The sequence below is a fragment of the Sinocyclocheilus anshuiensis genome, unplaced genomic scaffold (assembly GCF_001515605.1).
Source record: "Sinocyclocheilus anshuiensis isolate Anshui unplaced genomic scaffold, SAMN03320099.WGS_v1.1 scaffold152, whole genome shotgun sequence".
Classification (NCBI taxonomy): domain Eukaryota; kingdom Metazoa; phylum Chordata; class Actinopteri; order Cypriniformes; family Cyprinidae; genus Sinocyclocheilus; species Sinocyclocheilus anshuiensis.
This window is the reverse complement of record NW_015555781.1, coordinates 3,966,775-3,983,130: the sequence shown is the minus strand read 5'-3', so window position 1 is coordinate 3,983,130 and position 16,356 is coordinate 3,966,775. Positions and strand designations below refer to the sequence as shown.

Below are 16,356 nucleotides of genomic sequence, written 5' to 3'. Positions count from 1 at the left end.
GGGTAAGGTACAGAGTAGATTCTGGTAAGAAACATTGTAAGAAAAGTGACACGAGTCATGAGATATAAATGAGAAAACCATAAATACAACACCCTTCAGTCTTGCTATAATAATACATTTTTGCTGCATCATGAAATAAATCAGGAATCTGGTTTTGAGTCAAATAAGTATTAATAAATATAGTTGTTAAGCATTTATAACATGTGAGTTAAAAATGGCTCACTATTTGGCAGGTATTGCATTAAAATCACCCTTTTACTCATGCATTTATAACTGCTTATCAATGATTTATAATGCATTTGTAAGTGAGTTATTAGTCATTTATTAACACCTTTATAAACCCTTTATAAAGGGAACCTTAATGTAAAGTGTTACCGAAAAACCTTTCAGTTTTCAGTCCAACTGTTGTTTTATAAACGTATCTTAAATATTGTAATCTGCCAATAGTGGAAATCACAGGTTGGTGCATTTAAAGGGATAGTTCAGTCAAATATGAATATTCTCTTTTTTCTGTTGCGCACAAAAGAAGATTGCTGGTAGCCATTGACTTCCATAGTAAATCAATTCTACAGAGATCAATGGCTACCAGCAACTGTTTCCAACATTCTTCAAAATATCTTCTTTTGTGCTCAACAGAAAAAAAAAGAAACTCATACAGCAGTGGTCGCCAACCCGTCGATCGCGATCGACTGGTAGATCTTTATCACTGTCCCAGTAGATCCCGAAAATAACAGTAAATTAAGTACAAAAATGCATTACATTTATGGGGTTATATTAATGTATCACTGAAGGGAACTGTCTTGAGAAAAGTTTCGATGGCAATGGCATTTTCTTCTTCGTATAAAGCGCAGCTCTGCTTTGTTTACAGCGGTAACCAAGGAAACGCTATAGTGCTGTCGGTTCATAAGCAGTGTTGCCAAGTCCGCGGTTTCCCTGCGGAATTGGGCTACTTTAACACTGTTGCCGCGGGTTGAAATAAATAACACCTAAAGTCAGACCATTCTGTTTTTGTTTTAAATCCTGAAATTAATCTAAATCAAATCAAAAACAACTGCCCGTGCAGATCGTGATTAAAATGCAGTGGTTGCCTCTAATTTCAAATGGCTAGATATTTTTGTTTAAAGCCAGTTTGTTTGTTATAAAGCAAATAGCCAATAAATAAATTTGCTTAAAAAATCAATATCAGTATCAGAATCCAATTTGCTAGTTAAAAAAAAAGAAAGAAAGAAAATAAAATCTAAATTCTGAATCAGCTATGATCGGCGCATCAGTAATTAAAATACTAAGTAAAAGGCCTCAAATTTGAAGTACAATCTGGGATGTCTTTTTCTATCAATTCTTCAATAGGTAGATCTTGTCTTTCATAAAGGCCGAGGTCAGGGATCTTGGGCCTAAAAGGGTTGGTGACCACTGTCATACAGGTTTAGAAAAACATGAGGGTGCGAAAATTATTACAAAATTTTTATTTTTGGGTGGGCCATCACAGTCGTCACAAAGTTAAATAGTAGGAGTTTGTTATATGAGCTGTACAGGAAAAATGGTTCAAATAGTCAAGACAGTAAAGGTTTTTAACGTAAACATTTAAAACAATTTGTTTCATTTACATACTATATATATATATATATATGAAGATCCTGTTCAGTATTGCATTAAAAATGTACATTTGGCAAACACTTTTATCCAAATCAACTTACATTGCATTCAAATTATACATTTACATTTTATCAGTTCAGCTTTCCCTGGTATTAAAACCCACAAACCCATTGCTAGCAACATACTCCACTGTTCAAGCTACAGGAAAGTCTATTAAGGAAAGACTCATAATTATTATTGAAGTTATAATAAATGAACACTGATAAAGGCTTTTGTCAAATCTAATCTAATAATAGCTTAAACCTCTTAAGACTAGGCATTACTGGACAGGATCTTCAGCAGCATTGCCATGTTCTTTCTATAGGCAGCATGAGAGTCATGTCTTGTCAGAAAGTAACTTGCCTGAGAGGTTTAACAAGCTTAGCCATGCTATGACCCCTGATAAGAATCTCAGATCAGGAGAGCAAAGAGTGTGACTACCAAGTCAAAATGTGTGTGCTGAGTTTAAATATCTAAACATGCAAAAACTATTAATATTTGTGAAAAAAATCTTAATACTGCTATGTGCATTTAACAGCATCTTTGTTTTAATCTAATTAACTTATATTTAGGTAAGCTTTTTTAAGACACGGTTTATCTCGGTAAGTGATGATGTCCCTGCACAGCATCCAGCAGCGAGCAACCAAACAAAGCAGTTATGCTAGAGACAGTAGGATGATGACAGAGCTAGAGAGATGGAGAGAGTCACATGAGAGGGAGTTTGAGGAAGGCACTGTAGTGCCTGGTTGGTGTTTGGGATCAGTTAGACTCGTCAGTCCTTAATCCAGTAACTCTATGTGACACAGACATGTGCTGAGCACGGACAAATGCAAACACACACACACACATAGACAGCAGCGTTCACGATTCGCCATACATGCCTGAGGTATTCTCAGCACACGTTACTTATCTTGCTTAATAACCGTTGGATTAATTGTACTATAGCTAGCTTATAGAAGGTGTGTTTTGGCTGATTCACAACAATCCAGCTGCATTTAGATTGTCAAGTCTCATTATATTATCATAAAAGTCCAAGGCTTGTGCCAGGAAAAACAAGTAATACAAGATGTATTTGAGATCATCAGTCATCGATTAAATAGTTTATTAATTGCCAAAGGGTATGTTGAAAAGAAAAACAGCATGTGAGATTCAGTACGATACACATTTTAAGATTTAAATTATTGTTGTATTTCTGCTTTTTGACACAATAATAATGAACCAGGTTACAAAAAGAAGTATTTATGAATATCTACTATAATAATAATAATAATAATAAATTATTATTGTTATTATTATTATTATTATAACAAAAATGTTACACTACTGTTTAATAGTTATATTTACAAAAATAATTTGTTGCAATTTGTTTATTGGCTGTTAATCTTAAATTATTACAAATTTATCTGATAATGAATTGCTGTTAGATAATTCACTGTATTAGAGCAATATCAATCAAGCAAGAGTTTTTTTATTGAACAGAATAACAATACAATTACAACAGCAACACATACAAACATTTTCAAATGCTAGGGGGAGATATAAACAATATTATAGGAATACATTAAAGAGTGTACAAGCTTGCAAAATTCGAATAGCTTTTTGTTTCTTCGAGGGCAGAACTCAATATAATGCTTCACATTTTGAAATGCTATAAAACATGGATTTTTATGAATATGAAATTTAGCCACTAAAATCAAATAAAAAAATTTAAAAAGTGTGGGACTTTTTATCTTTGGAGTTTACAATAATACCTAAAAGCACATCTTAGCAAGGGTGTGTTATGGCCACATATTCAAGATCTGACATTGCAAAATCAAAACACGCATCCAAGCTTCCATTACTAATTCACAAGCATCACGTTAGAACTACCAATGATAGCTTTCACATGATGTTTTTCCATTTATGCAAACATGTGCTGGCATTCTAAAAATGCAAGTTAAGTTTAAGTTAAGTTTACCTTTGAAAAATATATACATTTCTATAACTTTTTATTATTATTATTATTATTCTATTACCCTGTCTTTTGTTTTTAAACTGTTAATGGCATCTACAAGTCAAAACATCAAACAGTAAACAGTTCAATAAATAAGTTATTATTGCATAACTTACATTTTAGACACATAATTGCCAGTTTGTCTGTTTATATTTTTCCAACCAAAAAGGTTCCATGCAAAGCCACAGCAGATCTGTTTCAATACACAGTAGTGTATTTTTCTTTAATGATTTGGTGTTTTTGAACAAATCAGTTGAGTTAATGATTCAAAGACTCATTCATAAAGAATCTGTGTCATTTGAACTCCACCTACAGTCACTTGTCACCACATACTAATGTAACCTGCAGAAAGAGGCTATATGTACTGTGTGTGTGCTTGAATACATGGACAAATGTGTATAATGATGACATGTTTACTACAACGTAAACATGGTTTATGACACTTTCTGTGTCCTCGTGAACTAAATGTTTTAAAAAACACACTAAACAGTGTTTGAAATTAATATAATATAATACATACTAAACAGTTTGAAATTTAAAAAATGCCAGTAGTATTTTGTGAGGGGTGGGGTTAGGGGATAGAAAATACAGTTTGTAAAGTATAAAAATCATTACATATATGAAGAGTCAGTGTGTGTGTGTGTGATTTGTCAAATCAATCGTAATCAAATGCAAAAAAAAAAAATGCAAAAAAGAAAAAAGTGTGTAAATGTCCAGCACAAAAAAGATTGGTATGGCTATTTTAAAGACTCTGTTTGCTATACGACATACTACTACAAGACACATCCCATTACATGTCATTCTACTCTGTTACATCACAAGGATTCGGAGTGGAGCAAGTTCATGGACTTACAGCTACAACCATGATGGGATTCCAGCATTTCTAGCCCCCATCCTGAGCAATGATCAGGTAATGTAATGTCACGGTTATATTTAACATATAATGACAGACATAGTAATAGCCTAAAGACAAGTGGTAAACAGTACAACAACTTAAACAAAGATGTTTAAGATGCTAACCAGGAACAGAATGAACATAATAAATAAATGGCAGTGGATGACAGAAATGTCATAGCTTTTGACCTTAGTTATACTCACACAACACACAGGTCACACAAGCTAGACCCTCAGACACACACACACACAAACACACAACAGACACAAAGACTAACTCATAACCTCATTGCAGGCCAGGAAGGAAGAATTTCCAAGACACAATTTATTAAGGACTTATTCCCATTATGTTCATTGTCCTTCACTGGTAATTGTCACTCAACTTTAATAATAATAATAATAATAATAATAATAATAATAATAATAATCTGTAACACTTTATTTGAAGCCTGTACATATAATACATTACAGAGGTATTCATAACGATAACTGCAAATATCTGCCGACATTTTAATATCTATTCTTGGTTACACCTTTAAAGGGTATAATGATATAACAGAGCTGGATGCTGATTATATCCTATAATACTGTGCAAAGGTATAACAATTAATAGTGAAATATTAAAATATACAGTACTATATCTGTAGTTACATTTATTCTTAAAAATAGCCTTTAAATAGCCTGATTAAGATATAAAGCATTACGGCATTATACATGCAGAATACATGTATATGCATTATATATAAAACTTCAAGTATGTGTTACATTAATCACTTAAAACAGTCATCATACTTATCAAGTTCTGGCGAGAAAATGCAGACGACCACAATATGAAAATAATGTTCCGCATAGACGAATGATTCTTCTAAATCAACAAATGTCTAAGTCATTTGAATTTGCAGTAGCGTACATTTATAGATAGTGCTATAAGAAACTTGATGAAGTGAGTTATTGAGTTTGAGGTGTACAGGTGCGTTTGCTGCGCTGAAAATAGGTGCAAGTAAGCAGATAGTGAGCAGGACAGTGAAGCAGATATAGCATTTCATTCATTTTACACACTAAAGACACAATAAAAGTCCATTTGGTCTGCAAGCAAAATCCAGCGCTTACACGAGAAAGACGCTATGCTAAAATGCCTGCCAAAGCAACTTTATCAAATTAATTTCAACGTTGATCGTTTTGTCGTTAAGTTTCACAACGAAAGGAAAATCTGCCTGTTGTTATTCTTAAAACTCGTGATAAATGTTACTGCAGAAATTAATGACTGTACTTACTCGATCTGTAGGTGGACCAGCTGTGCGCTCGGATCAGCTCTGACAGGTTCACACACACACACACACACACACACACACACACACACACCACCCCAATGGCCAATGAGAGAGTGTGAAAAGCCCTTTTAGGGTGTGTGTGTGTGTGTGTGTGTGTGAGAGAGAGAGAGAGAGAGAGAGAAAAAGAGAGAGAGAGATAAAAATAGACCTACCCCCATGATTAGGGCAACAGTGAAGGGGCAACAGCTCAGTTTATTAAACAGCTAACTGTTATTTATTGTCGCCCTTAGTGATTTTTTTTTTTTGCTAATTAAAAAGTTTTACACATGAACATACGAATAGAACAATGAGGACTTATCATTGTTGCGTTCTACATGGAGCGTGTCGCCCCCTCATGGTCGCATTATGTTGACATCACATGAAAACAACAAAGTAGTTTCTTAGAAAACAAACTAACAAAAATCCAGGCGACATGTCAGTAAATGCAAAGCCACTGTTACTATTGGGAGGAACGAAGGCCAGCTAACCATAAACAGAAATATTTGATAGGACTTTTAATTTTAAACTAATTTTAAAAGTCAGTGTTTCTTGGGAATGGCAGATGTCACTCCATGTGCCTGAACCAATTTATGGTCATGTGCTAATGTATAAAAACAATCATGACTGCCTCCCAGTGGCCACCTTCCTTAACTGTCATCAGCAAGATACTGTGGTCATCTTCTTTACTAATTGCATTAGATTAATTGAACGGAAATTCTTAACTGGGGATCAAGAAGAAAGGTGGTAAACAATGTTGAAATTGCAGTTTTATTACTGAAGTGCCAGTATGAAGAAAATAGTTAAATGTGCATTCAATTACCAATGTAATTTACTGTATTCATTTGAAAGGTCATAATGTCATAACTATGCTTAAATATCAATCTCACCCCATTTAATAACAAACAGGCACTGTTGGCTCTAGTTTGTGTTTACCGCAAATTCATCAGGAACAGAAAACATAAAAACTTCAAACAATTTGCTCAGAACTTAAAACACTACATGTGATTAAAAATAAGCAAACACTTCCAAATGATGCCAAAACAAACACAAAACATCATTAAAAGTCAACTTTCAAAAGCATCTCTAAGGTAGCATGCTGAAACTAACTGGAAACATTAAACTTACCTGTTTGACAACCAATTGTGCTGCAACATACACAAAAATGTCATTATTAGAGAGTTGTCGCACATGAAAAAGACAAATTCTCATTCTTCACCATTGTAAACACATGAACAAGGTGATGGTATATAAAGGAGCGAGAGCTCCAAAAACAGCTGGATATTTTAAGGGCATTTGTTTCTTTTTAGCAGTACCAGTAAAATGCTAAATTTTCACCAAAAATGTTTGCACCTCATTTTCATTAGAAAAAAAAATCGTGATCTACAGGTTAAGGTCTTGCACTTTACTCCATTATAAAAAAAAAAAATCAATCTAACAGAATAATTGTCGGTGCACCCCTGATTGAGTGGGAGGAGCCTCTCTAATCATGTGACCCCGCCCTCTTCACTCATCTGTCATTCATCTTCACCGTTGCAGTCTGCCAGGAAAGGGTGGGCCAAAGCTCTACAGGCAGAGATGCGATGAGCTGGATTGAAAGCCAAAAATTGCTGCGAGGAAAGAAAAGTTATTTATATGTGTATTTTGAGTACCAGTCACTAAAATCTCTATCCTAATAGCAATAAATGAGTAACACTTACAGACAGCAGGTCATTCTCCTCATGGGCGAGACTGGGCAGTAGTTGCTTTGTAGGCTTTTTCTCAGCCCAGGCAGGGCTGTAGCAGACAGGGCTTTCTATGGGCCAGTCCTCCTCACCCGGCAATCCAATGACCCTGAGAGAGAGCGAACATGCAAGACCACAAATGACCACAAAAGCTGTACTTCTTGGTTGCAATACATTTTAACTGGGATTTGGAAATGCATAAGTATTTTGACTCACTCAAAGATCTTTTGCAGCTGCTGGATCTCTGTGAATCCACGAAACAAAGGCCTGCAGAAAAGGTGAGAGAGAAAGATGAATGAAAGAATGAATGATGTTGAAAATAGATGTGCTGCTTAATATTTTTGTGGAAACTGTCATAAGTTTTTCAGGATTCTTTGAAGAATAGAAGTTCAAAAGAACAGCATTTATTTGAAATAGAAATCTGTTGTAACAGTATATAAATGTCTTTACTGTCACCACTAATAATAATGTCCTTGAAATTTTTTTTTTATAAAATGTCTCTCTGAACTCTGTTATGCTCTTACCTTAACAGAAAGAGCTCTGCAAAGATGCACCCAGCACTCCACATATCCACAGAAGACATGTAACTGGACAGCAGCAGGACCTCTGGAGCCCTGTACCACAGAGTCACAACCTACACACACACAAATACAAATACATCACATGTAGGTGCTCACTACCACCACACATATTTCTGTGAATGTGAATCTGAGCTCCATACACATGGGGTGAGGGCGATATGGTATGTATATATCCTGGCTAAACCAAAGTCTGCAATCTTGACCTCCCCTCGACTGCTCACAAGCACATTGTCTGGCTTTAGATCCCGGTGAATGACGGTGTTAGTGTGGAGGAAGTCAAGTCCGCTGAGCAGCTGACGCATCACATCCTATATAAAGAGAGAGGAAAAAACGCACAAATCTATGCTCTAGTCTTTAATTGATCCATACAGTGTGAGAATATGCTACCGCATTAGGGCATGTTGTCACCAAAGGTGTATGTACATTCAAAGAACTGTATCTTCTTTCCTGGGCTATAATGGTGGCAGTGTACAATTACTTTTTTTTGTAGCAAAGACTTTCAGGTATGTCTATACAGAAATTGCTTTTCAAACAGAAACCTTTACAAGAGTAAAACTGTGAAAATTAACCCTGGTTTTCCCTATTACTAATTTATTCAACTGAATATGAAAGATTAAGTCACTGCCAAATAAGAGGAGCAAGGTTAATACCTTGATTTTGTCCCTGGCCAGGCCTTTTTCTGATGCTCTGCTGAGAAATGCAGTCAGATCCTGATCAATATACTCAAACGCCAAGGTCAGGTCAAACTTCTGGTTTTGCCATCCAGCTGATACATTCAGCAACCTAAGGAGAAATGCCATATTACTCCAACTGAAAATTCATTATGCTTGTATGTGGCATTTTTGACCGTTTCCACACTCACTTGACTATGTTCGGGTGGTTGAAGTGCTCTATTTTTCGCAGAAGAGCCACTTCTCTTATCAGGAACTGAGGGATGCCAGACTCCGGCTCCTCGGGGATGTTCAGCCTCTTCACCGCTATGAAGCGCTGCTGCCCGCGCCTCTCTCTGGCTTTGTACACTTTCCCGTAGGCGCCCTGGCCGATTTCTGCCAAGATTTCATAATCTGAGCTCTCCCAACAGCTGTCATCCATGTTTAGATCAGATCAATCTGTCAGACCGTGTTACTGAAAGAGACAAAAGGCAATGGGTGCTGAATAAAAATATTAAGAAAATCGGACAGAGCTTTGTAAAACGCTTTCAACTCCCCGTCGTTTTCCCTATACATATATAGCTGCACTGTATGGTTTAAATTAACTGTAAAATAAAATAAAAAATTAATATAATTACATAAATATAACAAATATTTATGAATGTGTGTGTGTTGTTTTGTTTAAAAAATAAAGGACATCCTGTTGACATTAAATTTGTTTGTAAACTTACAAAAAAATAAAAATAATTGTTTTAACGTTACTGGGATTAAAATGAATTTAATCTGACTTGGTTAATTCATTGGAACCTGTATAATATTTGACTTTTCCACTTAGCGTCAATAAACTCAAATTAAGATGTCATCACCGGTGACTAGATTTATCCATAACACGTGGATCTCGCGATAAAATGGTGTTTATTAACAATTTATCTAAATTAATACCGCGGTAAGAGTGCACGTTGCGGAATTTGTTCATATGGCTAAGATATATCTTCTTCTAAACCAGATATAAAACTGTAAGTAACTTACCTTTTCTGTCAGTCATCCAAAACCTTGAGCAGGAAAATGACTGTCTACCAATTTAGATCAATGACACGGATCAGTACGCGTTGTTTCCCATGATTTTAATAAAACCTCACAACATGCAGGGGTGTGAGATTTGTATCTGCAAAACCAACCAATGAACAGCTGAGGATTTTTTTCTGGATATCCCCCCATCTCATGTGAACTATTCCAAGAAAAGATATTCTCATGTGAAACGACATGTACATCTATGCACAGCAAAAATAAATCATATATTGTATAAAATAATTTTTTAAAACCCTGCATATATTACTACCAGTACCATGCATTGACCTTAGACATATATCAAAAATGCAATATATATATATATATATATATTTAACAGCTGAGGATTTTTTTCTGGATATCCCCCCATCTCATGTGAACTATTCCAAGAAAAGATATTCTCATGTGAAACGACATGTACATCTATGCACAGCAAAAATAAATCATATATTGTATAAAATAATTTTTTAAAACCCTGCATATATTACTACCAGTACCATGCATTGACCTTAGACATATATAAAAAATGCAATATATATATATTTAATTCAGGCTTGTTTAAGATGATCATTTTTTCAGCCGGGTAGAAAACAAATTAAGAAAATAGACATTTATTAAATATACTATCTGCCATTTTGAGACTTAACTTTCAGCCACACTGCCCCCTTGACTTAAAACCAGATACATTCCACACAGTGATTTGTTGTTGAAATTAACATTTATTCAGTATGCACAAGCATCCATTGTATATTAATAAGCACATTTATAGGTATATTTATACCGGTCTGAAATTTCACTGCAACTTAAAAAGGCAGCAAAAAACACAAATGTGCACATGACATCATCAGACAGCATCTCAAATATATTATTTGAGTACGATTCATTTAAACCCTTTATACAGACCCACAGGCCTATATCCACAATAATTAATCAAATCTAAGTGCAACTAAGTTTTTAGTTCATAGTTACAAAACACTCACAATACATAGTGCCAAGCATGTCTTCTGCTTTTCACACAAACCGTTCAAAAAGAAGGTTAATGGGAAAACTCTGCATTACAGGTTACAATAAAACAATTTAAATTAATCAACTGAATCGGATTTATTTCCTTTTATGTCCATTAAAAACTAGATTTGGAATTACTGTATAGTTTAGTTTTAAACCAGTAAGGCACTTGGTAAACACTTTGCCAATAAAATCATTTTAAAATGATTAGGTGCAAATACGGTGGTGCATTATTGTCAGGCAGTGCAGTGGTTAATTTGTTAATAATCACACATATCCTCCATTTGTTCTTCTCCAGAGCCATATCTGATATCTCTGAGAATGATTATGAACATTACATGTTATTAATGCTTATTCTTTCTTCTTATTGTTGCCATTCTTGACTCTCTTGGCGAGACCAATGGCATCCAGGTGAAGATTCCGGTTCAGGATGACAGAACCACACGTCAGCGCTCCTGTCAGCGCTCCAGCAAAGCCACACAACATTACATCCTGACCTGTAAGCAAAGTACAGATTTGAAAGAGAAAGGGTATAAACCAGAGCACTTTGCCCATTCATTCTTCTAAACATTAGGTACCATCAGCTAAAACAAATACAAACAATGTAAGGCATGGAATGTATCTCAAAACCTACATTTGGATGGCATACATATGCATCTGCATACATTAAGTCAAACTCACCCGTGAGGAAGAGGTTTTTAATGGGTGTCTGTGGTCTGATGGTGGCGTTTAGTTCAACACTGAAGCGAGGAATACCATGATCAGCACCGTAGATCTCCCCTTTAGGAGCACCAATGTAATGCTGATTTGTGATTGGGGTGCCTGCATCCACATATTCAATCTACAGACAGAGAAAGACAGAAAAAAAACACAAAAAGAGTGTATAATACAAGATGTGAGCAGGACCTGGTTTAGACCCTGTTTAGAGAGTTCATACCCTGTCCTTGATCTTAGGAAAGATCTCAGTCACTGCCTCTAATATTTTACTGATGAACGCCTCCTTCAGCTCCTTATAATCTATGCTTCTGTTCTTCACTTTGTCATCTTTCCACTCTTCAAACCATGCATAGTTGGCAAAGCTAACAACAGTCACAGTGGATTTACCTGTAGGTGAAGTATATTTGGATTTTAATTTAACTGCGAACATGATGCATCAAACAGAATCACACAGTGTCAGTTATTTTAGTGGAGAGTCTTTAAAAACGGATCCAACCACATCACATTTGTACGTTCCTGTTGTCAAATGTAGACAAGCTCAGAACACTCTGGACTACATTTACAGCTTTGTCCACTTGCAATCCGATGGCAACAACCTTAACTCCAGATGTGAACATGACATCAGTTCATCTTCTTATTTTCTCTCTACCTGGTTTTCTTTCTGGCCAGGTTGGGTCTTTGGCAGAGGGTGAGGCCACAAAAATCAAAGGGATCTTTTTAGAAGATTCTTCCCTGTTTCCCTTCATGTAACCCTCCAGTCTGAAAGAACAGCAGACATGATCACAAAATGAGAGCAGTGCTGATGTTACAGTGGACAGTGATTTAGAAATGAACAAGCACTTGCATACTATTTAGGAAAATAGGTTCCCACTCACAGCTCATCCAAATTGTTCTCAGGGAAGATAAAATAATTGTCTGCTTTTAGGCCCAACTCCTCTTTTGTCCCATCCACACCAATGAAAATACTGAGACCACCATCTCCATGCTGCACCATACTCAACTGTTTTTGGATCGCTGCACAGTACCATCACAAAAACACCAAACAGTATGCTCACATTAATAAGAGCACAAACATCACAGCAAAGAGGTTTCAATTTCACTGATATCACAGCATTAGAATTTCAAACCTATGCTTTATATAAAAGATCCAGCAATGTCAGCATTGCTAACAATGATGTTTTGTTGTTGTACTGCAATGATAACATTGATTAATCTTTCACAAAAATAAAGTATATGTTTAAAATTTGTTAAACAAAGAATTAATACATTTATTTATTATTATTATTATTAATTATTAATTGATAAAAATCATTATCTCTTTTGCAATAATAACATTAAAGGAACTTTCCAAAAATATACTACTCTAATGTTAGATTTCCTCTGTGTTTCTCTTGTGCCTACAGTACCAGTTTGTTTTGTTTTTGTTTTGTCTAATAAATACTGACTGCTGCAAATAGATTCTCTAATTTCATTTAGTAAAACCTACTCTTGACAGGATACCAGAATGAAAACATAGATCTAGCAGCAGCCCCATGTTCTCCCTGAGCACCAGCTACAAAACCTCAATAACAATGACAACTTAATTATATAATTATATAATTAGACTTTCTTTTAAAGATATATTAATTGAAAATAAATTATATCATTTTTCATTTGTTGAACTGCGATTCTAATATTGATGGATCTTTCACATAAATAAAATGTTTGAACATTTTAAAGACAAACTGTAATAACAAACACAAACTACAATATGAAGTACATTGAGTAGCTTTATGAGAATCTTTTTCCTAAAAAGCAGAATAAACATAGGCTCTCTCTTACCAGGCATAGTCTGCACATCTTTGGGCAGGAGATGTTCGTAGGTATTGAAGATTCCAGCATCTGAAATCACTATGGGAGCGTGAACATGCACCTCCTCCTGCCCCTTCAGAACACTCACACCTGCATCAGTGCCAACAAAATAGTCCAGTCATTAAATCCTTGCACATGTGTTGAAGTCTCTTCTAAACGGTACCACAAGTGTAAAATGTTGTGTGGTAAGTGGGAAGATGTTTTAAGTGTTACCAATAGCCTCTTTAGCGTCATTGAGGAGTATGCGGTTGACAGGTGCTCTAACAAGCACTGCACCTCCTGCCTTCTCAATGATAGGGATCATGTGGTAGGCGATCTCACTCGCACCGCCTTTCGGGTACCAGGCACCATTCAAATAGTGGCACAAAAGCAAACTGTGCATGGAAAAGCTGGCTTCTTTCGGCATTTTACCTGAAGAAGGTCAGTAGCTGCAAGTTACTGTATGGTTTATGATTAGAAATACAGAGGGAACACATGAAACCACAAATTTTCAGTCAGGTCAGAGAGCTGGATCATCTCACCATAGGTCCCAAAGATGTAGCACATCACAGCTCTCAGGTCCTTATTCTGCGTCAGCTCGTTCACCACATCCGTCAGGCTGCGGGACGCATAGCGGAAGAAGGAAGAGAGGCGATTGGCCAGGCCCGTGTGCACCAGGAACTTTGCAAGAGGAGTCGGGAGGAGCTTCAGCAGGACCATGAACCATACGCCATTTGCAACTTTCTGACAGGAGCATTAAAAATCAGTGTTAAGTTTTGTGTTTTACTCCATTTCTCCATGAAGATCTTTGACATGTGTTCTGCAAAAGTGGATTTCAGGTCTAACCAAATTCCAAGTCTAGTCTTTGTAACTAATGAAATGCAATACCTATACTACATAACTGAACTGTGCCATAACAATCATAAAAGTACAGCAGAAATAGTTAATGAAGGTGATGTAAGCTTATGTGCAAGCAAGCAGTGCCCTTATTCCCCCTTTAGAGACATGTCACAATGCTCTTTGATGAGTGCCTGTCTGTGGCTATGATTGTAGGGGAAAGGTCATGCAAACAGCTACATACAAGAAATTGTATCTTTTAACTCATAAATGCATCAAAATCCCCTAGATTTTTAGAGCACTGAATGACTAAAACTACACTACTATTCAAAAGATTGGGGTCAGTAAGATTTTTTTAAGAAAGTAATAATTTTAACAATAAACACATTTGTAATATTACAAGTGAGCATAAGAGATATTAAAAATCTTACAGACCCCAAACTTCTGAATGGTAGTATATATATTTTAATAATTGGCCCATATGACCAGCATGTGCATTGACACCCGACAGACAATTCCAACTACTAAACACTATCCTTGTTTCTCACCTTGGAAAGTCTCACATATTCATCAATGGCCTTTTCCTCCCCTGGGAAGCACTTCTTCAGTTCATCAATGTAGCGTTTTTTTCCACTGTAGATGGGGTATATGCGCCGGTTTTCAGGTGGACCCAGGACCACTTTGTCAAAAGGGTTATCCAGCGGCTCCCACTGCAGCTGCCCATCGGTCAACTGGTCAATCAAACAGCGCAATGGCTTGTGATCCAGTAGTTCCCCAATATAGTGGATCCCTGAGTTAGGGGAAAGACATTCAGATCACCACAAACTGACCTATACATGTGATATAGCACATTAATTGTTTTAATAAGACTCAATAAATGTGCTTATCTTTGCCAAAGCAAGACATGACAAGGTTTTAGGCAGATAAATACTGTTTTATCAGGTTGATCCATTGCTGAGGTACAAAGTCTTTCTCACCAACATCAAACTCAAAGCCTTGCTCTGTGAAGGTGTGACAGCATCCTCCAGCCCGGTCATGTTGCTCCAGAACCAGAACCTTCTTATCCACTTTAGCCAACAGGACAGCAATTGCCAATCCACCAATCCCACTGCCAACCACTATTGCATCCAAGTCCTGAGGGACCTTACTGGCCAGAAAACCTGGATGTGGAAACAAATGTGGAGTGAGACTATGTGTTTCATGAAAACCAAAGCATTTACTGGAAGAAAAAAAGGTTTTACCTTATTTATATTGTCTAGACAACAATCTCAACAATAATGCGCGGGGTCATATTTTTAACTGACCTTGTTTCAGGACTTTATTCTTCAGCTTTCGGTCGAGCACCATGGGCTTCAGCGGCTCGCGCGTGTCGATGGCAAAAGGACTCGGTCCAGGAGTTCCCACCAACACATATTTAAACATAATGGCCACTAAAGCCAAGGAAATTACGACGACAGCGATCCACATGTTGTCAGGTACAAAGTGTTGTAATGTGCTGGCAAGTACTGTCATACAGTAAAACAAAACACTTCCTCCTCACACCACTGCCCAATGTAACAGGTGTTTAGTGTTGACTCCTCCTCCGAATACGTTGCTGACCAATCGCAAGGTTTGTTTTTAAATGACGTATGTGTGCGGAGAGAAGGGCAGTTTGAACGAAGAAAATGTATATAAATGTATGTTTGATATTATAATATTAACGTTAGATATTACAACTACTAAAATTGAACTACTTTATTGTGCTGTGTTGAAATAACGTCTAATCGGATTTGTACTTTCGTCTCATTAAGTCTACTGCAATGAACCAGACAAATAAATGCAGCAACAATTCAACAATAGCAATTCTGATTGCTGTTTTCTGAAACTTACCCTGTCAGTTCTTAGTTTGCTAATAATTTGTATGCAAACCTTGTTTTATTTATAGCTTCATTTACAAGCATCGCATACATTACATGATACATGACCACTAAGGATAGCCTATTACAACTCATGACTCATTCAAAGGAAATGACAACAGGTTTAAAGTTTAAAGCAGGTTTTTGCATGTATTTGAAATATAAATCTTTTGTGACATTATAAATGTATTCACTGTCACTTTTGATCAATTTAATCCTTGCT

The 16,356-nt window shown here is 36.2% G+C and overlaps 3 protein-coding genes and 1 long non-coding RNA gene across 8 annotated transcripts in view; 1 reads left to right on the top strand and 3 right to left on the bottom strand.

Annotated features, from left to right (window-relative positions):
• The window catches only part of LOC107674723 (supervillin-like), a 28,536-nt gene extending 22,694 nt beyond the window's left edge, over window positions 1–5,842 (bottom strand). For 2 of the 4 annotated variants that reach the window (XM_016468813.1, XM_016468816.1), the window contains exon 1: window positions 5,794–5,842. The gene's annotated coding sequence lies outside the window, so the exon portion shown is untranslated. The remainder of the gene's footprint in view (window positions 1–5,793) is intronic. The other 2 variants (XM_016468814.1, XM_016468815.1) reach the window with 2 other exon arrangements.
• An 843-nt stretch (window positions 5,843–6,685) lies between these two features.
• On the bottom strand, window positions 6,686–9,896 carry cdk21 (cyclin-dependent kinase 21). Of its 2 annotated transcripts, none has more exons than XM_016468774.1 (8): window positions 9,811–9,896; window positions 8,994–9,256; window positions 8,782–8,914; window positions 8,272–8,439; window positions 8,075–8,184; window positions 7,767–7,817; window positions 7,527–7,659; window positions 6,686–7,436 (listed from the first exon to the last, which is right to left on the bottom strand). In XM_016468774.1, exons 2-8 carry the CDS (start codon window positions 9,221–9,223, stop codon window positions 7,344–7,346), a joined length of 918 nt encoding a protein of 305 aa, XP_016324260.1. In that variant the 5' UTR covers window positions 9,224–9,256; window positions 9,811–9,896; the 3' UTR covers window positions 6,686–7,343. The 2 variants fall into 2 exon arrangements, with proteins under 2 accessions (XP_016324260.1, XP_016324261.1); XM_016468775.1 differs by having other exon boundaries at window positions 7,337–7,436; window positions 7,531–7,659.
• On the top strand, window positions 7,755–8,498 carry LOC107674698 (uncharacterized). Its single transcript, XR_001632526.1, has 3 exons — window positions 7,755–7,828; window positions 8,083–8,292; window positions 8,374–8,498. It is a non-coding gene; the product is annotated as an uncharacterized LOC107674698 (long non-coding RNA).
• A 652-nt stretch (window positions 9,897–10,548) lies between the features above and the next one.
• On the bottom strand, window positions 10,549–15,813 carry LOC107674695 (putative all-trans-retinol 13,14-reductase). The gene is made up of 11 exons (XM_016468773.1): window positions 15,543–15,813; window positions 15,216–15,398; window positions 14,787–15,028; window positions 13,944–14,145; window positions 13,636–13,833; window positions 13,393–13,512; window positions 12,447–12,585; window positions 12,221–12,330; window positions 11,792–11,958; window positions 11,536–11,695; window positions 10,549–11,351 (listed from the first exon to the last, which is right to left on the bottom strand). Exons 1-11 carry the CDS (start codon window positions 15,748–15,750, stop codon window positions 11,206–11,208), a joined length of 1,875 nt encoding a protein of 624 aa, XP_016324259.1. The 5' UTR covers window positions 15,751–15,813; the 3' UTR covers window positions 10,549–11,205.
• Window positions 15,814–16,356: the final 543 nt, after the last annotated feature.

Excerpts from the sequence above, each read along its gene's own strand:
- cdk21 (XM_016468775.1), bottom strand. The coding sequence starts at position 9,223 with ATGGATGACAGCTGTTGGGAGAGCTCAGATTATGAAATCTTGGCAGAA. Across the intron at positions 8,915-8,993 it reads AACCACCCGAACATAGTCAA|GTTGCTGAATGTATCAGCTG; the intron begins GTGAGTGTGGAA and ends ATTTCTCCTTAG. Across the intron at positions 7,818-8,074 it reads GCAGAGCTCTTTCTGTTAAG|GCCTTTGTTTCGTGGATTCA; the intron begins GTAAGAGCATAA and ends CCTTTTCTGCAG.
- LOC107674695 (XM_016468773.1), bottom strand. The coding sequence starts at position 15,750 with ATGACAGTACTTGCCAGCACATTACAACACTTTGTACCTGACAACATG. Across the intron at positions 15,399-15,542 it reads GAATAAAGTCCTGAAACAAG|GTTTTCTGGCCAGTAAGGTC; the intron begins GTCAGTTAAAAA and ends TTCCACATCCAG. Across the intron at positions 12,331-12,446 it reads GAGAACAATTTGGATGAGCT|ACTGGAGGGTTACATGAAGG; the intron begins GTGAGTGGGAAC and ends CTGTTCTTTCAG.